The following is a 23,448-nucleotide window of genomic DNA, read 5'->3' on the forward strand; positions in this document are numbered from 1 at the left end:
GCCAGCCAGTGCTTCCAGCTGGAGCAGTGGTGAGCTCTCCATCAGTCTGAGCTCCTACCTAGACCCTACCATGGCCCTGCTGAGCTGAGTTAGCTCTGAGCTCCTGCCCAAGAAACGCTGCCCTAGTGTATTTGTTCCCTGCAGGGCCTGCTGCTGCCGTTGGCCCCTCCAAAGCTGCTCCATTGGAGGTATTTACACATTGCAAATCATTCTTCCTGCTGCATTTGCTTCTCGGTGTCTGGTATGTGGGATTCTGCAGGGCAGAGAGGCAGATCACAGCACCCTTGGCTGGGGGAATCCCCCTCCAGTCCATCTGGCCTGAGAGCAGGCTCTGCAGCTCCCAAAACAGCTCAGTCCCCCAAAGGCCAGAGATCAAGCTGGTGCCCCAGGGGAATCACGTGGAGGGCAGTGGGATCCATGCCTGTGGTACCACTACTGTACCCAATGAGGTGACCCCAGAGAAGGAAAGGGCCTCGTGTCTCTTGTTGCTGGATTTCTCCCTCCTAAGCCTGCTCCAAGGTTCCCTGCCAGGGGACTGCACTGCTGGGGGGCTGATTTCCAGGAGGTGCCAGGGGAGGTGGGGAAGGAACGCCGCTCCGGGAATACAGACCGCTCTGCGTTTCTCCCATCGCCCGTCTGACCAGCCACACGGTCCCAGGACAGAGTAAGCCAACCCCCTCAGGCACTGCCAGTCCCTGCTACTGGGCACAGCCCCCAGGGCACGCTGGCTTTCCTCTTCCCCTTTAGTGTTTTAGTTTGCTCAGGAGGGAGCTGGTTTGTTCCCTGCATCCCAGGAGCCAGGGGGGCTCACAGCCTAATCCTGCCCCACTAACCTCTGGGAGAGCTTTGTCATGGCAGCAGAATCAGACCCCAATGGATCAGAATTTCAGATCCAAGCGGTGCTAATGGCACAGCTCACCTCCGATGCCAGCAGCAGGGAGTGGGGGCAGCGCTGGCTATCCCCTGCTGATCTCCCCAAGTCCTGCAGAGCCCTACTGTGCTCAGTACAGCCCTGTTTGCAAGTGACCCTCAAACCTGATTCTAACCGGCCCCGTTTCACAGAGCACAAGCTACAGCCCAAACCATGGTCCCGGCTGAGCCAAGGTAGGGTCAGCCAAGTTCAGAACAACTGATAGGTGCTCTGTGCATGGGCGGGGTTACAGCTGGGCCAGAAATGGAGCCAGTCACAGGCCCTAGTGTGGATAGGGCTAACGGGAGCTGTGCCCAGCCAGCAGATGTTCCAGGTGTTACTGTGCCAGCCAACAGGTGCTCTGCAGGTGGCTTCATTACCATCCTGCACAGACACAGCAGGAGAAAGGGAAATTCTCACGGCAGCTGGCTGGTGCCACAGCAACCGACTGCTCCAAAGCCCCAGGGACTGAGCCAGTGCTAGTCTTGCCGCAGGGTTCAGGGACTGGATGGGGTTTCTATGTGAATCCTGTGAAGGTGCAGAAAGTGTTTGCCAGTGCCCTGCTGGGAACCCAGAGGGAGGGGCAGAGCCGGGGGGTAGGGGCCCGTTGTACTGCATGGTGCAGGGGTGGAGACATTCCTGGTAGGGGTGGTCTGGAGGGAGCTTTCCCATGGGGCAGACCCCCCTCTCCCACATGCAACACTCTGCCTGGGGCCCAGCCCCTTGATACGCGAACACAGGCTCCAGGAGGTAACGGAGACAGAGGAGACCCCAGACTGCCCCCTTGCCCCGGGCTGCTGTGGTGCCCGGGCTTCCAGAGCAGCAGCACTAGATGCCCATAGTGGGGAAAGAGAGATTGAAAAATAATCCACGTCAAAGAGCATAACCTGCGGCGAGTACCTGCCCCCTCGTCTCTCACACTCGCTCTTCCTTAGCAAACGCCCCTTCATAGCTCAGGACAATCCCTAGTTAGCACCAGGTGGACTAGGTGGGGGGGGAGGAAGGGCAGCGGACCGTGGACAGCTGAGGCTCCCAAACTCCTGCTGTGAAACGCCATGCCCCCTCCCCCCCAATCCTCAGCATCATGGCCAAAGTGCCCCTCCACTCCCACACGCCATGGCTGGCCTAGCAGAGCTGGGGTCTGGAAAGGGGAGCCCCACAGCTGGGACTATACCAGAGCTGGCCACAGTCTGCCTGACTCGCTGCCCCAATCCTATAGACTACAGCTCCCAGCAGGCAATGCACTTTCCCGATCTGGTGGGATACTGCTTAGCTCAAACTAGAGCACGGCATGCTGGGACCTGTGGTCTCTATGGGCTGCATCTCTGGATTCCGCACAGGCATGGCCAGCCCTGCCCTCCGCCCCGGCTGTGTCCCTGTTGTAGGCTTAGCGCCTCCTCCGGCAGCCACCACACTTACCCCAGCCGGGCGGAGGGCGCGGGTGAAATGTGCACGGACCACGGCGTGGCCGCGGGGCCAGCCAGTCCTGTGCAGCTCGAACCAGGACAAATGAAACAAACCAAAGGAAACAACCAAAACGTCCCAACGAGGTTAGACAAAGCGGCAGAGGGACGAGCCCCAGCGGGGAACAGCGACATCTGCAGAACAAAGGTCTCCCTCCTGCAGCTGCTGCTCGAGTGCCTGTCCCCACGCCACCAGAGCCGCAGATCTCACCTCTCCAGCCAACAGGTTAACCCATTCCCCTCTCAACTGGCCTCACGCTGGCTCCCAACAGAGAGTCCAGGAGGGGCAGCAGATACCAAGCGCCAGGCTGGGCACGTCCCAGAGTCTCATCCTGAGGCTGAAGGAGCCCGAGTGCCAGGCCCTGGATCCTGCCCGCCACGCCATCCAGCGCTTCTCTGTCCAGTTCGGGTTTTCGGTTTTAGCAGCACCAACTTCTTGGCCAATATATATATATATATCTCTACTTGTATCCAAAAGAGAGCAGAAAGGAGCACGGAGGATGGGGGTGGGGGCAGAAAGAAGGGGAAAAAAGAAAGAAAATGAAGAAACCAAACACAGAGATTCAAAGTGCTCTGAAATAGTCTTTGGATTTCACCAAAACTGTGGACGAGTCCCTGGCTCTCCCGGCAGGGTGCTGGGGACGGGGCCAGGGCCGAGGGGTGTTTTCCAAACATTAATTCATTCATTAATTTCTCCCAAAAGATGAGTGTCTTCGCAGTCGCTCCCCGTGGCTCGGCAGGCGCGGGCACTCGGTGGCGGTGCTGGGGGGGTGGTCTGTGTGATCGTCTCCAAGCCGCCCTCTGGCCCCTGGCGATCCGGAATTGGGGCGAGGAGAGCTGCGCAGGGTAGGGGTGGGCGAGGGAGCCCCAGATTAGATGAGTGAGATCCGCACTGGGATGCCGGGGGACTCCGTCCTTTGAGGCGAGTGCTGGCTCACTAGGTGTTCCACCACGGTGTGTTTGGACATGTGCTTCATCAAATACGTCTCCTGGGGGGAGAGAGACAGCCGGGGAGCAGGGTAACCAGTGCAGCTAGGAGGGGTGGGCCCACTGTCTGCCTCGCCCCCTGTGCCCAGAAGGGAGCCCCCATCCCATGCCCCCGCCCAGAATCCATCCTCATTCACACGCCTGGGAGCGCTACAGGACAGCTCAGAGGTGACAAGCTGATTGGCTCTCCCAAGGGATCCGCCTCCACCTGGCGGGAAGAAGCCCAGGCTTCAGGCTCTAGCCAATAGAGAGCAATTTTCTCTTACCAGCTGGTTTGCGATTGGCTGGAGCCTGATCCCTGCAGCACCGTAAGAGCCTCCCTTGCCAGTGCTGGGATGACTGCTGTGCTAAGGAGCTCCTCACCCAATGAGCACCTGGCTGTGGGCAGAGACCCTCCCTTTCTCATCCCGCGTGGCTGAGCTGGCACAGGCTGGGGGCATGAGCCGCCTCTGGAACAGACCCTGCCCCGTGGCACCTCTGGCCCCATCGCAGCCCCGTCCCCGCCTTGGCCAGTGCCTGGCTCCCCACGCCTCCTGCCACTCACCGAGGTGTAGGCCCGCCCACACATGCTGCAGCAGTAGGCCTTGGCGTGTTTGATGGCGTGTGCAGAGAGGTGGATCTGCAGCGATGCCGAGTCCGAGTACGCCCGGTAGCAGTTCGGACACTTGTAGGGCTTATCCTTGTTGTGCTGTCGCTGGTGTGACTGCGAGGGCGGGAGGAGGCAGGGGCAGTGTTACGTGGCACAATCCTTGGCAGCTCTTGGGCCACGCCCCCACCCCATGGGGACACGGAGCCCAGCGGCTGGGGGACCATGTAGAGCAGCCTGCTCTGCTCCCAGGATCCACACCAATGGCAGAGTAGACACCCCCGTGGGACAGGGGCCAACGAGTATCGATCCCCACAGCCCCCTGCAGGGCTCCCGGCATCGGCGCCACCTCCCCCAGTCCTAGGCCCCCAGACACTGATGCTGCTCCCTGGAACCACATCCATCTCCCCCTTCCCGTCAACTGCCCGGCTCCATGACCTAGGTCCCCTCCCCCCATCAGCTTCTTATTTTCTGCTCCCCACCCTCATCAAGAGTTCTCTGCCCCCCCACCCCCACCCCGCAACTACTTGTGTCTCCCCTCCCCAAGGGCTCGGCCCCCCGTGGGCTGGGAACCTGCCGGGCCCCAACAGGGCACTGACCTGGAGGTTGGAGAGCTGTGTGAAAGCCTTTTCACAGCCAGGGTGTGGGCACTTGTAGGGTCTGTCGCCAGTGTGGATTCTGCAACACAGCAACAGGCACGTCAACACAGGCACCGCCTAGAATGGGATCAAACCCCGTGCCCTACTCTGCTGTGGGGGTGCAGCAGCCCTCTAAGGCCCCAGCACACACAGGGCACCTGGACAGCCCCTCTCCTCTCCTGCCCCACTCAGCGAGCAAGGGGGTGAAGGTGGCTCTGTCCCCCAAAGGGCTGCCTCTGTTAGCACGCTGGATTCCAGCCCTGCGGGGGCCACGTACACAAAAGCAGGAGCCAGCCCCCTCCAGCAACGGGATGGAGACGGACCAGCCCAGCTGCAGGGCAATGGGCTCCCAGCATGCTGCCTAGCCAGCGCCAGCGTGGGGGCAAGCCTCCCCTTGCCGTCATTGGAGTTATAACTCGAATGTCCCGTCCGCACAGAAACGCCTTCACTCGAGTCCAGGGATGCTTTTAGCTCATGTTGGCTGGCCCGAGACGTGCACCACTCGTCACCTGCCCTGCAGTGGGGACACAGGCTAGCGCCACTCGGGTGCTGCCAGTCTGCCAGGGCCTTCCTACCATGCCCCCTGTTCCTGGAAGGACAGATGAGTTCTCCCTCAATCCACTGGGAACGTACTCACAGAGCCGCCCAGCCCCCTCCATGCGAACGTCCAGGGCTGTGCCCCCAGAAGTCCTAGCGCCTCACATGAGCGCGGGCAGTGCCAGCGCAGACCTGGCAGTGGGAGAGCCCGGACACAACGTGGCCGTGCTCACTGCAGCTGGGCTCGCTCGAGAGGAGTCACTCGAGCTAACTCCGTGGTGAAGACACATTGGCACCACCCCACAGGTTAGTTATTTCCTGCTCAGCAAGATCCTGGAGTCTGACTTGTTCAGCCCGGAGGGAGGGCAGAGCTGCCACCGCTGACGTACAAAAACCCAGGACAAGCAGGATGCTCCTGGGCCCGTCAGACTGGCCAGCTGGCCATGTACTGAGCACCCTGACAGGTCTCCCAGCACAGCTACCTCAAAAGAGGGTCGATCCTGGGCAAACCTGGACAGGTGGCATCCCGAAGGGAAAGAGGGAGGGAGGTTTATAGGGCCAGTCCACGGAGGCAGGCAGAGGATGGCTGGCCTGTCCCAAGGGCTCACAGGAGGCAATTGTCCCTCTGGCTTCATTCCACACAGGCTCCCAGAGTAGAGAGGCCAGCGGGTGCTTTCTGAAGGCCGCCTGCTCCTTCATGTTTGACGCTGGGGGGCAGCACAGGAATCCAGGGGCATAGGGAGAGGAAGCCCAGGCTGGGAATAGGAGTCAAACCCTGCATCACTCTAGGGGTCCTGAGGTGGCCAGAGAAACGCTCTCCCAGGCAGGCCCAATGGGAAAGCCTGGGCTCGATTCCACAGCTCCATGCAACAGGATGGCTGGGCACCTGTTCACAGGCAAAATCTGGCACCTGGGCATGTGAGACCAGGGACACGTGCCACACACCCACTGCATGCAAACACTGGTGCAAGGGCGCAGACCTACACCACTGGCGTGCCCACAAGAGCCGGGTCTCATAGGTGCTGGTGAATTTTTACATGGCTCTTGGGGCGCTCAAGGCTGGAGAAAGCAGGGGCCACCAGCGGCCCGGCTCCTGACAGGACAGTGGTGGCATGCCCATGCTGTGCTTATCCCAGTGCATTCTGGGACTCCATAGTTAGGGCCCTACCAAATTCACGGCCATGAAAAACGCATCACGGCCCGTGAAATCTGGTCTTTTGTGAGCTTTTACCCTCTACTACACAGATTTCATGGGGGAGACCAGCGTTTCTCAGATTGGGGGTCCTAACCCAAAAGTAGGGTTGCCTACCCTCCAGGATTGTCCTGGACTCTCCAGGAATTGATCTTTAATTAAAGATAATGTCATGTGATGAAACCTCCAGGAATTCATCCAACCAAAGTTGGTAACCCTACCAAAAGGGAGGGGTTTTTTTGGGGGGGCGGGGTGTTGCAAGGTTATTTTAGAGGGGTCACGGTATTGCCACCCTTACTCCTGCGCTCCTTTCCGAGCTTGGCAGCCAGAGCGGGCGGCTGTTGGCTAGGTGCCCAGCTCTGAAGGCAGCGCCCCGCCAGTACCATACCGTGCCACCCTTACTTCAGCGCGGCTGCTGGCAGTGGTTCTTCCTTCAGACTGGGCTCCTAGCCAGCAGCCGCTGCTCTCCAGTTGCCCAGTTCTGAAGGCAGCACCGCCGCCAGCAGCAGTGCGGAAGGGTAGCCGTACTAACCCCCCTTACAATAACCTTGTGACCCCCTCACAACTCCTGTTTGGGTCAGGACCCCTACAATTACAGCACCATCAAATTTCAGGTTTAAATAGCTGAAATCATGAAATTCACTATTTTTAAAATCCAATGACCGTGAAATTGACCAAAAAGGACCATGAATTTGGTAGGGCCCTACCCATAGTGCCTGGCCCTGTTGGTGGGTGCAGGTGGTTAGGAGTAATTTCCCCATACAGAGCACTGCACTGCGGGACCATCGGGAGGACAGGGGCTACAGCTTCCCAGCCGCTTGGGGACAAAGGCTGTGGGACGAACCCGTTCAGCCAGACAGGAGTTACAGGCTTGGTCCAGCTGTCAGAGGCTTGTTTGCTCTGGGATTCCATGGGGCGTGCAGGTGGCACCTGCTCAGAGCCAGCCAGGCACTGGCCATTGCAGCCCCGCCCCTCACCTGGTGTGCTGCTGGAGATGGGAGAGCTGGCGGAAGGATTTCTCACAGTAGGAGCAGTGATACGGCTTCACGCCCAGGTGGATGCGCAGGTGCTGGGCCAAGTAGGAGGCGTTGGCGAAGGATTTGGAGCAGTGCGGGCACTTGTGGGGTTTGGCCTCTGTGTGCGACTTGGAGTGGATCTGCATCTCCGACTTGGTGAAGAAGGTCAGGGGGCAGACTTTACACCTGGGGAGTGACAGCGAGAGGGGCCCGGGGGGCATCAGGCAAGGGCATGGCAAGCAGCACACCCCAGCCCAGGCCCCCCGCCAGGCTCCTGCACTGAGCTCTAGGACAGTGTGTCCTGCAGCGCTGCAGGGGCCAGTGCGGGACATGAGGCTGTTGCAGCCCCAGCCTGCCCCAGGAGTAACTGCGGCCTGGCTGCTACGGGCCAGATCCACCCCACAGGCCTGGCTTCCTACCCAAGACTTGTCCCATTCCCCTCCCTCTGCCCGGCCCGGCGATGGGCACACACTGTTCTGTAGGCTGTGGGGAGCCAGCATGGTCGGGCAGGACAGCCAGTCTCTGATGGGCCCCACAGCAGGGACATGTCTGCAGAAGCTAGCAATGCAGGGACTGAGCACAGCTTCCGCTCACCAGCACTGGGGACCATCTGACCTTTCAGTCCACACAATTGTCCCCCACAAGACAGGCAACTGTGAGCCCCCCATTCCACCGATGGAGAAACTGAGGCACGGAAAAGGGAAACGACTTGCCCAAGATCACCCAGGGAATCAGTGTCAGAACCAGGAATGGAAGGAACCCAGCCCCCCTGATTCCCATCCCCTTCCTAGAGCTGGGACTAGAACACAGGAGTCCTGGGTGCCAGTCCTGTGCTCATGCCCCCACACTGGCAGAGAGGGGGTGGTGCATGGAGGGTGGGGCCACACCCCAGCAGAGGCCTGGCCAAATGAAGGCCGTAGGGTGGCACCCGAACAGAAAGGGGCTGTTGCCATGTTCCCGTGCCAGGTGCCCTCCTTCAGCAGAGGGAAGGGAGCAGCCAGCAGCGCCAGGCTGGGAGTGCCCAGCCGGTGTGGGGGCAGCCCAACCTGTAGGTTTTGCCCTCTTTAGCGGTCTCGCCCGAGGCCAGGATGGGGTAGGGCACCACGAGGACGGGCGGCCCCGACGGGTTCTCCGCCTTGATCTTCTTCCTCCCTCGCTCTGACTTGGGCGCCCCCAGCAGGCTGTGGCCCTGGATTGTCTTGATGGAGTCCAGGAGCGGGGGGCTGGTGATCCCTGAGATGAGGGTGGGCGAGGAGGCGATGAGTCTGCTCTGACTGGTGGAGGTGGGGGTGGAGGGGGTGCTGGTGCCGGTGCTGGAGTCTGAGGTGCTGACTGCGGGGGCACGGGAGGCCAGCCCCAGACCTGAAAGGTAAAGGGGGGGAGGGGATCACTGGAACGCAGCTGCGCAGGGATGGAGCTCGCCCTTCTCCCCCAGGGGGCAGCTGGCTTTGGGATACTGAGACCCCATCACAGGAAGCTTCCCAGACAGGCGTGGCTTCCCCAGTACAGCTGATCCCACTTAGGGGACCCTAGCTTGGGGAGGGAGGCTGACCCATTGCCCCCCCAAACTCCCAGCCCCTGAGAATAGAGGCAGAGGAGGGGACCCCCTGCAGCTGCAACATGGCACTGAGAGGTTCCACCTCCGTACCCCATCGGCAGAAAGGGCAGCGGGTGAAACAGACCGTCCTGCCAAGGGGGAGAGCATGGCCTAGGAGTGGGGGGCAGCGCCAGCCTCTGCCTAGGGATCCTGCCAGGTAATCTGGGTTCCCTCAAACACAGGGGGCCCCCCTCTTCTAGAGTCCTGTCCCCTCCTGCCTGTGCAGAGATGCACACCCCTGCCCCTCTAACCCTGCTCGGAAGCCCCTCCCTTCCCCTCCCAGCCCCGCCCACAGTGCTCCCCACGGTGCTGCTGGGCTGTGGTTACCTGTGACCGTGCTGGTGGCCGGCCGGGCATGCAGGGCCACGTCAGGCTGGGGGACGGCCTGTGGGTGCAGCCCTGGGACCTGCTGCAGTTTGGGGAGGGACATGATGGACTGGCTGCTCTCCGCGGGCGAGGGGGGCACCAGCAGGGGCTGCTGGGAGGACACCGAGGTGGGGGGCAGGTGAGGGGGCCGGATCTTCTCTGCCATCAGCTGCTCCTTGATTTTATTGATCAGAACCAAGTTGTCCAGCTGGGACGAGGAAAGCAAGACGCACACGTCACTGCCAGAGGCACGGGAGCACGGCAGGTACCGGCCCCACGGGGAAGCTGCCAGCCCTGGCACAGCGCAGGTGAGGAGACACTGGCTCCCACCCCCAACTATGCCACTGTTCTGGGGCACGGCCCCTCCCCTGCAAGTCCACGTGTGGAGTGGGGAAGGGTGCTCCCCCCACGGCCCCACCTCTGCGACTGCTTGGAGGAAAGAGGGGCCAGACTCCTGGAGCTGCATGCTTCCCAACATGCAGTGGGGTCCCCAGCACTGGCAGATCCCATGCCAGCACGTGGCACTGGGCTTCCCCCCACCCACCAAGCTAGCTGGCACACTGTTCTGCGCTGGGACGCCTGCCAAAGGCTGCCCCTCTCCCAGCCAGCTGCAGCTGGGGTATCTACCATAGTCGCTGCAGACGGAGCAGAGGTAATAGCTCATCTAATGCACTCACCTCCCCCCGGCCCTCCAGGAGCTCAGGGCCGGATTGTCCTTTCTCACCTACCCCTGAGCCTCGCAAGGGGGCTCCCTTCCCTGGCATGACGCTCCCCAGCCCAACAGCTCCGTGGGTCCTGAGACGTGGTCTAAGTGTCTGGATCCCGCCTCATCACCACTGGCCACAAGACTTTAGCAACCTTCATTACTCCCCAGGGGTCAGTCCCCCCCGGCCATGGCCCTGCCCACTGCTCTTCCCGGGGTCTCGGCTGGCCCTGCCACAGCCCCCAACAGCCACTACCTGGGATCGCGCTGCTCTGCAGCCGGACCTCACCCACGACTGCAAAAAGCTGCCCCTCCTCGCTTCTCTGGCTGCAGGGTAGGGAGGGGGTCTTACCTGGCTGGGCATGGTGGGAGGGGGCGGCCAGAAGTAGGGGTTGTTAAAGCGAGGCTCCGCCATCCTGCAAGGAGGCAAACAGAGAGAGGGTCACAGGGTGGCACTTGCTGCTGAGCTCCGTTACTCCCTCCCCACAGCTCAGTAGGTGCCACACGGCAAGGCCTGGCCAGGCCTGCTGGTCACGCATCCCCCCACCCCCTGCCAGGCCCAGCCTCCTCCCCATGCAGAACAGACTGTGCCGGAGCTGCAGCGCTGAGATGACACGGGAGCTTTATCTAGAGCCTGCGCTCCCGGACAACGACTCCATGGGGCAGGGGCGCATGCAGTGGGTTTATTCAGCGCATCTGTGCATGGTTTATCCTCTCCCGCTCCACACACCAGTCCCACGCCCCGGCCCATCTCCTCAGGCTTAGTGCACCAGTGAAATCAGTGTTGGGGCCTCTGCTTCAGGGCAGCCCCTCTGTCCCCTGTAGGTGACATTGTGGGGGTCCTGCCCCCGGGTGCCGGCTGACAGCAGCAGATGGCTGCCCCTCCTGCCCCAGGAAGGGCGATGGCCCGTGAGGCAGCCGAGTGCCCCCCACCCCCACCAGCATGGCCCTGGGGTTCAGTGTAGTCGCCATCTCGGGCAGCAGGGCTCCCACAGCCAAAAGGATTCCCCCTTCACTCCCTAGAGACCCCCCTCTGCTCCCTTCACTGGAGCCGTCCACCTCCGGCTCAGGGGCCTGGGAGCCCAGTGACGCTGCCTGGCTGGGGTGAGGCGCAGCACCCCCAGGCCTGGCAATCAAACCCAGACCCTGATGGAGCGGGGGGTGCTAAGGAGCAGCTGCTCCAGGATCTGTTTGGCTGGAAAGATGGTGGCAACAACACAACCTTTGAGGGCCGAAGGCAAATCAAGGCGTCCCCAAGGGCTCAGAGTGCGATGAGGACAGCACCCCTAAGCGCCATGCAGGAAAGCCCTGTGGCTCCGAGGGGGTAACCAAGATGGAGGGTCCCTTCCCCAGACCATCCCTGCACAGGGAGTGTGGGACCATGGAGGATCACAAAAGACCCGGAAGATAATGAAGCAACAACAGCCCACACCACCTCATACCCCTTCGTGGCTCAGCAGGAACCCAGTACCCACCAGAACTCACCAGCTCCTCTCAGCAGAGAAGCAGAGACTAGTTAGGGCCCATCTAATCCAGCACTGGGGGGGGGGAAGCAGGCAGAAGAGTCCCCTGCAATCGGCTCCCTGGGCTGTGCGCAATGGAATGGCAGCGCCCTCAGCCAGCAGGTTCCCAGAACATCCCCAGGGAGACGATGCTGCAGCCGAATAGCTCCGACAGCCAGACATGCACAGCCGCTCAACCCATTTAGGAGGAACACGGTCCCTCTCCTTACAGCACAGACCCCTAACGTTCTTCCCACTCCCTCAGCAGGATGGATTTCCATGGGGCTGGCCCTGCGCGTCTCTTCTCTCCCTAGCTGTCTACCCATGGCTAATACAGCTAGCCTAGCCCTGAGGCTACGCCTCGCCTTGCTGCCTCTCATCCCATTCCTCAACAGCAACATTCGGGCCCCTAACTCACCTCTGGTCATTGCGACTGTGGGAGCACAAGGGTGTTTTTCTTTAATCCCATCTCTACACTACATTGCTCCCCGATAGGGAATGAGGAGTCAGACAGGTGGGCCTAAGTCCTACCCCCAACTGCCAGCTGGAACAATCATTCCTTCTCCCTCCTTGGGTTTTACACCCACGAACGCCTGTGCAGGGTCACCACGGCCATCTCTCTCCAGGCGATGCTCAGCTGAGTCGTTAAGCAAGAGATCTCAGCGGCTCTCCCTCCTTACCAGGGAGTCTCTCTGGGGATACAGGAAGGAAGGATTTCACAGTCCCAGGCCCGAATGCTATCTATGCTCACCCTCGCACACACAGCACCAAACCCTCACTGACAGCTCCGTTTGCACATGGCCTCTGCTTTTAGGTGCCTTGCCTCTGCGTTGCCAGACATGAGACCCCTGAGCCGGATTTCCAGCACTCACAGTTCCCACTGACATCTGAAGATGTGGGTGGTCAGCGCACTTGCAAATCTGGCCATAGGTGTCTCAAGCTGGGACCAGAAATCAAGGCAGGCACCCAAAAATCAGAGGCCACTTGAAAACGTGGTTCTTCATGTCCATATCTGGTAAGGCTGAAGGGCCAGAAAGCTGGAGAATTAAAGCAAATGGCACTGTCTAATTTGCATAGTTGATGAATATGCATTTCTTCATTTACATGCAGACCAGAAATTAACTGAGTTATACTTTTTCAGGTTTATAACACACCACCCACTGCCTGTCTGCCCTGAACTAATTCTCTCTCTCCCCCTCTCAGCCGTAAGTTCCTTCCTCCCTGCCAGGAGGCAGCCATGGGCGTGACCTGATACCTGCACGGAGGTGGCTGTGGGCCCAAGCGGCACCTGGACACCTTGTGGCAACTGAAGTTGGATTAAAAAAATGACACGAGTAAATAAATAAAATCTGCGCTGTCTGATGAGATGTTAATGTTGCCAACAGTTATGCAAGCAACAGGATTTTGGCCCCTGCTATAGATATTTGATGAGATAACTGGCTCTGTGGATGAGGGGAAAGCAGTGGATGTGAAATACCTTGACTTTAGCAAAGCTTTTGATACGGTTTCCCACAGTATAATTGCCAGCAAGTTAAAGGAGTATGAGCTGGATGAATGGACTATGAGGTGGATAGAAACCTGGCTAGATCTTCAGGCTCAACGGGTAGTGATCAACGGCTCAATGTCTAGTTGGCAGCTGGTAGCAAGCGGAGTGCCCCAAGGGTCAGTGCTGGGGCCGGTTTTGTTCAATCTCTTAATTAATGATCTGGATGATGGGATGGATTACACCCTCAGCAAGTTCGCGGCTGACACTAAGCTGAGGGGAGAGGTAGATATGCTGGAGGGTAGGGATAGGGTCCAGAGTGACCTAGACAAATTGGAGGGTTGGGCCAAAAGAAATCTCATGAGGTTCAACAAGGACAAGTGTAGAGTCCAGCACTTAGGATGGAAGAATCCCATGCACCACTACAGGCTGGGGACTGACTGGCTAAGCGGCCGTTCGGCAGAAAAGGACCTGGGGGTTACAGTGGACGAGAAGCTGGATATGAGTCAGCAGTGTGCCCTTGTTGCCAAGAAGGCTAATGGCATATTGGGCTGCATTAGTAGGAGCATTGCCAGCAGATCGAGGGAAGTGATTATTCCCCTCTATTCAGCACTGGTGAGGCCACATCTGCGTCCAGTTTTGAGCGCCCCCACTACAGAAGGGATGTGGACAAATTGGAGAGAGTCCAGCAGAGGGCAACGAAAATGATTAGGGAGCTGGGGCCCATGACTTACGAGGAGAGGCTGAGGGAACTGGGCTTATTTAGCCTGCAGAAGAGAAGAGTGAGGAGGGATTTGATAGCAGCCTTCAACTACCTGAAGGGGGGTTCCAAAGAGGATGGAGCCAGGCTGTTCATAGTGGTAGCAGATGACAGAACAAGAAGCAATGGTCTCAAGTTGCAGTGGGGGAGGTCTAGGTTGGATATTAGGAAAAACTATTTCACTAGAAGGGTGGTGAAGCACTGGAATGGGTTCCCTAGGGAGGTGGTGGAATCGCCATCCTTAGAGGTTTTTAAGGCCTGGCTTGACAAAGCCCTGGCTGGGATGATTTAGTTGGGGATTGGTCCTGCTTTGAGCAGGGGGTTGGACTAGATGACCTCCTGAGGTCTCTTCCAACCCTGATATTCTATGATTCCTGTGAGGACATGAGAAATCCTGGCTTTCACATGATTTCAGGGAAGCAAAGTACAGTGAGTGAAAGGCCTACGTGCCAGGCCCAGGAGACTAGGGGATGGCCACTAAAATACAAGCTTAGAGACCATGAGTTCTAGCCCCAGCTCCTCTGCTGCCTGCTGCTGCTATTTCTATGCCCTTTCTTCACCCTTATTCTGAACCCAACTCTCCTACTGTTACCTTGGGGGTAACCAACATTCACCCATTTTACAGGCCAGGTTGACACTAAAAAGTTGGGCTAGCAGAGCTCCGTTGGCTATTCACAGCCCTAGGTGACACATGCTGGCAAAGCCCCCAGTGCAGATGCAGCTAAGCCAACAGAAAAAAGTGCTTCAGTCACCCCGTCATTCAGGGAGATAGTGTTACCACCGGGCAGAAAAGCTCCTTCTGTTGACGTACCAGGGGCCATGCTGACATAGTAGTGTAGACATGGCCACAGAGAACTGAGCACGAGGGCTCATTTTCACTCCCCTTCTGCCCCGAGTCCCGTTCACACACAAAACCCCTTCGTGAGTATGACGGCACTTTTAACTCCAGTTGGCTGGCCCATCGGGGTCCGGGCTATCGTTCGAGTTAGCACAACTCCTCAGCTGTGAACACAATCACACTGCTGCTAATCCAGTCACTCCGGGCCACCTGTGTGTGACTTCATAGCATGGCTGCTCTCCCTTGACCTAGGTTAACTTGAGCCGCATTAACTCAGTGGTAGATCATGCAAGTGAACTGTTAAGACCTAGTGTAAGAACTTGCCCAGAGTCACTACCGGCAGAGCTAGGAACAGAATCAGTAACACAGCCAAGTCTCCTCCACTTTGTCACGTAGGGGGTGTCTGCCCTGCAGAGTTAGGGCATGTCTACACTACCATTTTAAGTCGACCTACGTTAGGTGATGTCCACACTACCCTTCTTCTGTTAGTGGTTCCGTTGACTGAAGAGGGGTCGTGTGGGAGGCTGAGAGCCAAGGCTCTCAGCTCTGCGCAGCTCCATGCCAGGAGCCCAGCTGCCCCCGAGCTTCTTGCCCCCCACCCCCAGCTTGGAGCAGGGGCGTCGTGAAATTAACAAGCCAGCCAACAGCTGATGTAAGGAACGCAGTGTCTCACCCTAACTACACCAACATAAGCCCTACACCTCTCGCGGCGGAGGAGTTATGTCGGTGTAGTAGAGCACTTACATCGGCAGGAGCACGGCTGTAGTGTAGACACTGACATAGTTAGGTCAGTGCAGACCAAGCCTTAGCCTGGCTTCTTACCAGGGTGCTTGCCTGCCCCCCTGTGCCCTATCCCCCCCTTAAATCCCTCTGGCCTGAGTGTGGCACTGTTTTCACCCCAGGCGAGCGGGCCCAGCTTGGGGGAAGGGTTAGAACGCTAACACTGGTAAACTGCCCACCTTGCGATGAGGATGCCACGCAGGTGCTGCCAGTCCTCTAATGCCTTCTCACATGCCAGGACAGAGAAGTTCTCCCACAACTCACTGGGGAAGAATCACAGAGTGACTCAGGTCACTGCAGCACGAAGAACCATGCGGATGTGCCCCCGATGTCCTAGTGACACACACAGGGGTGTGCAGCACCCATGAGGACATGGTAAGCCAGGTAGGGTGTTGCAGCGCGGCTGCTCACACCTGGGCTAGGCTAACCCAAGTGCCAATCATATGGAATGACTGCAGTGAAGACAGACCCACAGACTGTTAGAAGAACATGGCAAATTAGAGGCTTCTGAAACTCACAGTAACAGAGGGCAGCTCCGTGTTACTCTCTAGCCACTTGTCCACGTAGATGTTTGTGACTCTGATACTACATCCCTGCTAGCTTCAGTGGTACAGCCCCTGTGTTTGCACTCAGAGCTCCTAACCCGACTGGGGAGTGTTGTGACATTTGGCTGTGCCGTCTGGAATCACTAAACCGCGTCTGCTCCCAGAGCCAGGAATCCTGCTGCCCGGGTGAGCCATTGCCGGTGGGTGACACGTGTGTGAGCTGGCAAGGGGAATAACACACCTAGAGCTAACTGCAAACAGGTCTGTGCTGTGGATCTGAATAGTGGGAGTTTAAACCAGAGGTGGGCAAACTATGGCCCGCAGACCACATCCGGCCCGCGGGACCGTCCTGCCCGACCCCCGAGCTCCTGGCCCGGGAGGCTCGCCCCCAGCCCCTCCCCTGCTGTCCCCCCTCCCCCGCAGCCTCAGCTCGCTCGCTCCGACGCCGGCGCAATGCTCTGGGTGGCGGGGCTGTGAGCTCCTGGGGCAGCGCAGCTGCAGAGCCCGGCCTGACCCGGTCTCTGTGCTGCATGGTGGCGGCGGCAGCGTGGCTTGGCTCCAGCCGGGTGGCACGGCTGTAGCGCCGCCAGCCACCAGTGCTCCAGGCAGCGCGGTAAGGGGGCAGGGAGCGAGGGGGTTGGATAGAGGGCAGGGGAGTTCGAGGTGGTGGTCAGGGGGCGGGGGTGTGGATAGGGGTCGGGGCTGTCAGAGGGGAAAAAGGGGGTTGAATGGGGCCAGGGGTCCCGGAGGGCAGTCAGGAAGGAGGGGGGGTTGGATGGGGCAGCAGGAGGAAGTCAGGGGCAGGGGCTCCGGGGGTGGTCAGGGGACAGGGAGTGGGGGAGTGTGGATGCGGCAGGGGTCCCACGGGACTGTTAGGGAACAGGGGGGGTTGGATGGGGCAGGAGTCCTGGGGAGGGCAGATAGGAGATGGGGGCCGGGCCATGACCTCCTCCCCTAACCGGCCCTCCATACAATTTATGAAAACCGATGTGGCCCTCAGGCCAAAAAGTTTGCCCACCCCTGGTTTAAACCCTGTTGATGACCCACTATGGAGGAGAAAAAAATATTTACCTGGGAAGCTGGCTTAGCTGTGGGAAGGATTTTATATGGCAAAGCACTGCTTTTAGCAGTGAATTCGGATGGTCTATTAAAAGGTGTTTCACTATTGCATTTGTTTGTTATCAGTGGGAGCTGTCCCTTTCAGAACCAGCTGGAGACAGAGCAGAGAGTGCAGGAGATGTTTTCTGTGCCCAGAGAGGAGCAGACCCTGCCTGTGACAGCACCACTAAGGGCAGAACCTGATTTAATACATTCATCTTCCCACCAAGCAGCCTCGTTCCCCAAGGTGTAACGTGGGTGCTTAATGGGCACTGGATCCCTCAGGGCACTGAGAACCCTGGGCCTGTAGGTCACCAGTGCAAACCCAGCCCAGCTTGCCAGGCTGGGCCCAGCTAACAGCTGTTTGGGGAGGATCTGTTCCAGCTCCCACATCCCAAACTCACCATCATGCTTTGCACTAGACTGCAAGCTCTTCAGCTCTTCGTCTGTCTCCTATAAGGTGGCCACTCATGCATTCCCAGAGACTCTGGTACCTCTGGGAATGGAGTGAGCCTGCCCCTGCCAAGACCCCACCCCCACTTGGGTGACCTCAGACGCACAGTGCATGTGAGGTCACGACGCCCTCCTCCCATGCAGTGGGATCTTGCACGCAGGCCACATGGAAGGGAGGGGACATTTTTCACTACTCCGCTCCCGCCAGAGTGACCATGTGTACGAGGTCCCGCCAGCTGGGGCGGAGTGGCGCGTTCTTTAAAATGGCATCCCCTGTCTGATACCGCACAACCTCAGGTCCGATTCTGTGCGAGTGCCGGACCCTGCAAAAGCAGGACTGCCCGAGAGGCTTGCCTGATATCTTCCTGCGTGTCTGTGCGGTGCCTAGCACAACGGGCCCAGTCTCAACAGGGGCTGCATGGGAGTGCCTCAATTACTATGAACGTAAGAGAGTTGGCAGCTCTGGCCCCATGGCACACACCCTGGGGGGAGCTCAGACACAGACCAAAACACATGATTTAATCTTACGTTCGGGCCCAGTTCATGACATGTAACTGCAGGAGGCGGCAATATGGGGCTGCTACATAGCACATATATGGGGAGAGTTAAATATCTTGTGGGGCTTCTAACTCCCCTCTGCCTAAGGAGCGGGATGTGAACCCAGGTCTCCCAGCCTAGCTAATCCAACCCCAACTCCTCTTAAAATCCCTCCCTGTGGTCTCCAGGGCATTTGCCTTCCCCTCGTGACTGTTTTGTGCTGTGTGTCCTGCTCAGAGTCAAACCACCCCCTTTGCCTTGTACCCACACCTCTTCCAGCTGCCCCATTTCCTGAGCTGCGGGGACCCGCTCCCGCCACTGGGTCCGCCCGCCGCATTCCCACCAGCACTCTGGATCTTCCCGCTGAAGGGACCATGCTGCAGCTGCTGTCTCTACCCCGCTTTTATTTACAGCTCTCACAAACCCAGTGTCCATTGCATTAGGCTCCCTGTTGGGGAAACCAAGCAGCTGCCTTTCCTTAAAAAACAAAACATGAGAGGCAGTTACTCGGTGCCTGGGAGAGCATGCCAGAATCAGGCGCATCCCTGGAAATTGGGCAATCTCACACGTCTGCATGTCACCCACTGACACTCTCAGAGAGTCACATTTTAGCTCCACCCACAAATAATTCTCTCTCTAAGCCCCACCCTGAAGGGATGGCCTCAGCAAGCGGGAGGAAAGAGCAGCAGCCTTTAAACTGGTCGCTGGAGTCAAATGCAGTGTTATTGCAAGTAAACTACATAGGAGAGTAGCTAAGAATCCTGCCTAGCAACCTAAAGGAAAGCTGAGGTCCTATCCCGGACCTAAAATCCCAGGACACGGAACAATGACAGCTTGTTCTAAGAATGGGGATCACTTCATAACTTTCCAAGCAGTTAATACCGATGTTCCACCTGGGGTAGGATTAAAACCATAAACTTGGGGCTTGTCTACACTTAAAATACTACAGCGGTGCCTCTGTAGTGCTTCGGTGTAGACACACCTCCCCGAGAGGAGGGATTCGCCCATCAGTCTATTGCTGGCTACATGGGGTCTTAGGTTGGCTTAACTAAGCCGCTCAGGGGGGGATTTTTCACATCCTTGCCTGACGTAGTTAAACGTGCCTAATTTTCTAGCGTAGACCGGGCCTCAGTTTCAAGGCTGTTGGCTGCAAATGCCCCAGTATCACATATGGGTTGAACGTGACATGATAAGACAGAGGAATCAGCAACACTGGTGATCCATCCACCGTAAACAAAAAATACATACATACATATATATATATATATATATATATTCCCTGAATGCAAAGATAAAAATTGAGCTTTGTAAAATGCAAAAGCTTGGGGTTGTAGAAAATCCAAATAACCTACATCTCAGATTAATTCTAGGGCTGTACTGAAAAGCCAAATATAAGTGCAGATATGCGCTGAGCCGTATGATTTAAATAAAGACATAAATGGAAACATAATCCACTGAAAACTGGTCAAGGAGCAGCAGCTAAACTCTCTCAAGAAAAACCCCAACATTCTCAGTATTAGATGCAGGACATGCATTTTGGCAAGAGGAGTCAGATGAATCAAGCACTAAGCTAGTGACTTTTAATATGTCATTTGGATATTAGAAGGTGAAGTGAATTCCCCCTGTAGGTATTAGTTCTGCTCCTGTGGTATTTCAAAGAGTTACTGCTCAGACTTTTCAAAGGTGCTCAAGTTATAAAGTGAATAATGTTTTCATTTGGGCTGGGCAACGAAAGACTTGGGCAAGTTTGGCAGACAGCGAGGGAGAGACACCAAAACTCAAAAACCCTTTCAAAGGCCAAAAACCAAAGTCCAACTGAAATTTACCTTAATGGCTGATCCAGATAAACTAGAAGCCACATCTGAAATGCCTTGTCTCACAATGTAAAGTGGAGGCAAAGATTTATGGGGATGATAAATTATTTGGAAAAATTTATTCCAAACCTATCATTGGCTAATAAAAAACATTTTAAAGGAAGCTCAGAAAAGTGGCAATAACATAATGACCTGATTTAAACAGCAGTTTAAAGCCCCAGCTCTGTGAAGCTCTTAAACTTGGGCTTAACCTTATTAAGCACATGAGCAGTCTCACTGAAGTCAATAGGACAATTCACATGGGTAACAGATAAATGTATGCACAACCCTTTCCAGGATCAAGGCCTGCATCACTGATTACTAATCTGCTAGTTTTAAAAGAGGGTTTAATTAAGCCAGTTGCAGCTGCCACTTCTGCCAGACCGAGTGCAGCCCCCTTATAACAGAACAGTAGCCACTTGCATTTATACTGAGAACCCTAAACGAAGGAGAAGGAAATTGTCCAGATTGAAAAGGAGAGGTTGAGTATTGTGACTGGCTGTTTGAAATTCATACGCAGACAGGATGGATTAGATTAGCTGCATCAGAAAGAAAATAATACTGTAGAATCGATCACAAGCCATCACAAAGTTTCTTTTGCACTACCTACAATCCACAGCGTGGTGAAGCTTCAAAGACGTGACCTCCATGTGGAATATAAATCAGTCAAGAACTGGATTCCCTTACTAGGGAAGTAAATAGATCAACATCACCTGATGCCAAGACTGATGAACGTGAAAGTCAAGTAGGGAGGCGTCTGCCTATTAGTATTTCAAAAATTAGCTACATTTCACATTAAAACAGAGTGAACGTGAATCACCAGTTTGACAAGGAAAGGCCAGCAGCATTAGACCTGAAACTGAAACCACACTGGCCAGTTAGGGAAGGCCAGGAAAAAGACTTGACTGTCAGAAACTCTGAGAAAAGAGGCTCAGCAAAAAACCAAAAACATTGCCGTCATTGAGGTATCGAGAAATGCAAGCGAAGGCCAAGAGAGATTTTGTTCTTGCCTGAAACAACTGCTCAAATAAGAGACATGCCTGCTCGCTGTAATGCATGTAATCATTTCCCAAGAGCAAAACCAAAATGAGGCAACACAGGATCAAAACGTGCCAAAGAGACTGGAGCAAAAGCTGGGGAGAGATTTATTTCAGGTTGGCAAAGAAACCCATTTATTCATTACTAGCAAATTCATGGAGACGTCAAACTATCAGACACAAGCAGCACTCAGTGCTTACCCAGATCCCATCACAATCAGCAAGACCTGAAATTACCAAAGCCCCTAATTACTGACCCAGCTCTCTCACGCAGAATCTCAGGAATTTGCCCTGACCTGCCATCACCTCCTTGCCAGTGTATCCCAGGGTAACGGGACAGCCAAGAGAGTTATCCCGACAGTGAAAATCTCCCTCAAAGAAACTAACCAAGACAGAGGTCTGTGTCCAGCCCTGCTGGAACTCAGAAATATCCAGAGAGAAGGATCTGTTTTCCCAGCACACCTGCTACCAGCCAGACAAAGTTTTGCCTCCCATAAGACTGCAGTTGCTCAAAGCTACAAAAAGAACAGACTAGACAAATACACACTGGAAGGAAAGCAAGAGAGACAGAAACTTGCCTAGGACACACACACAAAGCCACTGTCCACTCTGCCGTCTGGACATGCCATCTACCTGGGAACAGCAGGAAGGCAGCAAAAACTGTTTCCCCACAGCAGAGACACAATTACAAGCTGTTGGAAACAGACTGTCTGTCTGGGCCGGAGAAAGAGAGATTTGCCTGAAATACCCGAGATGTGCCAGATACCTGCTGACACAGGAGAAAAAGGTGATAACTGGATTCCTCAAGGAACACAGGATACAAGAGGTTCAGCAACCACAGGAGCACACGAAGTACTGGTATCCAGGGCCGTCCCTAGAGATTGTGGTGCCCCACGCAGCCCCCCTGCAGGGGGGCCGCCCCGAGGTCTCCAAGGGGGAGGGGCTGCACCCAAGGGCTTTGGGAGGCAGGAGCAGCCAGTGCAGGAAGGCAGCAGGGGTCCGACCCGCCCCTGTACTCACAGGGCGACGGGAAGAGGAGTGACCCGGCCCCAGCCTGCTCCGTTCTGCTCCCCCGGCTCCCAGGCTTGGAGGAAAGGGGGTGAACCGCCCCCCAGCACTCCCCGGCAGCACGGCCGGGAGCCAGCGTAGCGTAGTGGGCTGGGGCCGAGTCACTCCACTTCCCGCCGCCCCGTGAGTGCAGGGCGGGCCCGAACCTGACCCCTGCTGCAGTCCCCCGGGCCACATGGATCAGGGGACAGGGTTTGGGGGAGAAGGGGCGGAGTGGGGGCGAAGCAGGGGCAGGAAGAGGCAGGGTGTGGGCGGAGCAGGGGCGGGGGCTGAGGGGAAGGGGTTGGGCAGGGGCGGAGGCAGCTTTCCTAGGCCCTGCTGTGCGCAACTCATGAGGGGCTGGCTCAGCCATCCAGGGGATCGTGCTGGCCGCTGGAGCTGGATGCAGCACGCAGCTGTGTAGAGCACCAGGAAATTTGGGGCAATTTGGTGCCCCAAATTTCCTAGTGCCCTGAGCAGCTGCGTAGTTTGCGTATGGGTAGGGACGGCCCTACCGGTATCACCAGGGTTATCACGTGCAAATTATCCAGACTCTCAGGGAGTGCCTTGCTGAAGCCTCACTATTAAAGGGGGCACTCTCAGAAACTGGGTTTGAAAAAAAACTACTACTACGATCTAGTGAACAGCTTCTCACCTGCATCTCTCAGAGCGCTTTCCAAAGGGGGTCAGTGTGCCCATCACCACCATGCAGGTGGGGACACTGGCGCACAGAGAGAGGAATTGACTTACCCCAGGTCACCCAGTAAATCAGTGGCAGAGCCAGGAACAGAACCCAAGTCTCTCAAGTCACAATCCTGGGCGTTAGCCACTAGACCATACTGCCTCTCCAGTAGGAAAAAAATCATAGTTGACATTGGGCAGCTATCCAACCGACAGGCTGGATTTCCCCCCAACATTCGCCCCTTGGGTGGAAATCATACCCCCCCCACCCCAGACACTAGGGCCATTAGCCTGTGGCTTGGGCACTCCAATCCCGCTATGGCTATTTATTGCCAATGGGATGTTAAAAATGTAGATAAGAGAATCATCGCCGGTGGAAATTACAGTGCGTCACTCCAGCCAATTAAGACGTCTGCCCCTCTCCCTGAGTGATCTCATCCACTCCCATGGCCAATTGGGATGTCTGCCCCTCTCCCTGAGTGATCTCATCCACTCCCATGGCCAATCGGGATGTCTGCCCCTCTCCCTGAGTGATCTCATCCACTCCCATGGTTTCATTTACCATCTTTACACTGATGACTCAACAGCTGCCTTCCCGTTCCTGACTGGTCTCCCTCCATCCAGTCCCCGGCTCTCTGACATCTCCAGGATGTCTTGCTGTTACGTTCAACTTAACATGCCCCAAACTAATCTTTCAGCCCAGCCTCTCCATCACCGTTCAAACCCCACCATCCTCCCTGTCACTCAGGCCTGTAGCCTGGGAGTCATCTTCCCTCTCCTGACACATCCAAGCCACGTCCAAGTCCTGCTGTTTCCTGCTCCTCAGCATCTCTGAGATC

The 23,448-nt window shown here is 56.8% G+C and overlaps 1 protein-coding gene across 12 annotated transcripts in view; it reads right to left on the reverse strand.

Moving 5' to 3' along the window:
• Nucleotides 1-1,858: 1,858 nt before the first annotated feature.
• ZNF362 (zinc finger protein 362) overlaps nt 1,859-23,448 on the reverse strand; it is a 45,006-nt gene continuing 23,416 nt past the window's right edge. For all 12 annotated transcript variants that reach the window (XM_026660097.2, XM_024208039.3, XM_026660091.2 and 9 more), the window contains 7 exons: nt 10,348-10,411; nt 9,254-9,500; nt 8,376-8,691; nt 7,291-7,515; nt 4,546-4,624; nt 3,905-4,063; nt 1,859-3,362 (listed from right to left, as the gene is read on the reverse strand). In XM_026660097.2, the coding sequence (XP_026515882.1) occupies nt 3,246-3,362; nt 3,905-4,063; nt 4,546-4,624; nt 7,291-7,515; nt 8,376-8,691; nt 9,254-9,500; nt 10,348-10,411 (1,207 nt within the window). In that variant the 3' untranslated portion in view covers nt 1,859-3,245. The remainder of the gene's footprint in view (nt 3,363-3,904; nt 4,064-4,545; nt 4,625-7,290; nt 7,516-8,375; nt 8,692-9,253; nt 9,501-10,347; nt 10,412-23,448) is intronic.

The sequence above is a fragment of the Terrapene carolina genome, unplaced genomic scaffold (assembly GCF_002925995.2).
Source record: "Terrapene carolina triunguis isolate 2854851 unplaced genomic scaffold, T_m_triunguis-2.0 Scaffold714, whole genome shotgun sequence".
Classification (NCBI taxonomy): Eukaryota; Metazoa; Chordata; order Testudines; family Emydidae; genus Terrapene; species Terrapene triunguis.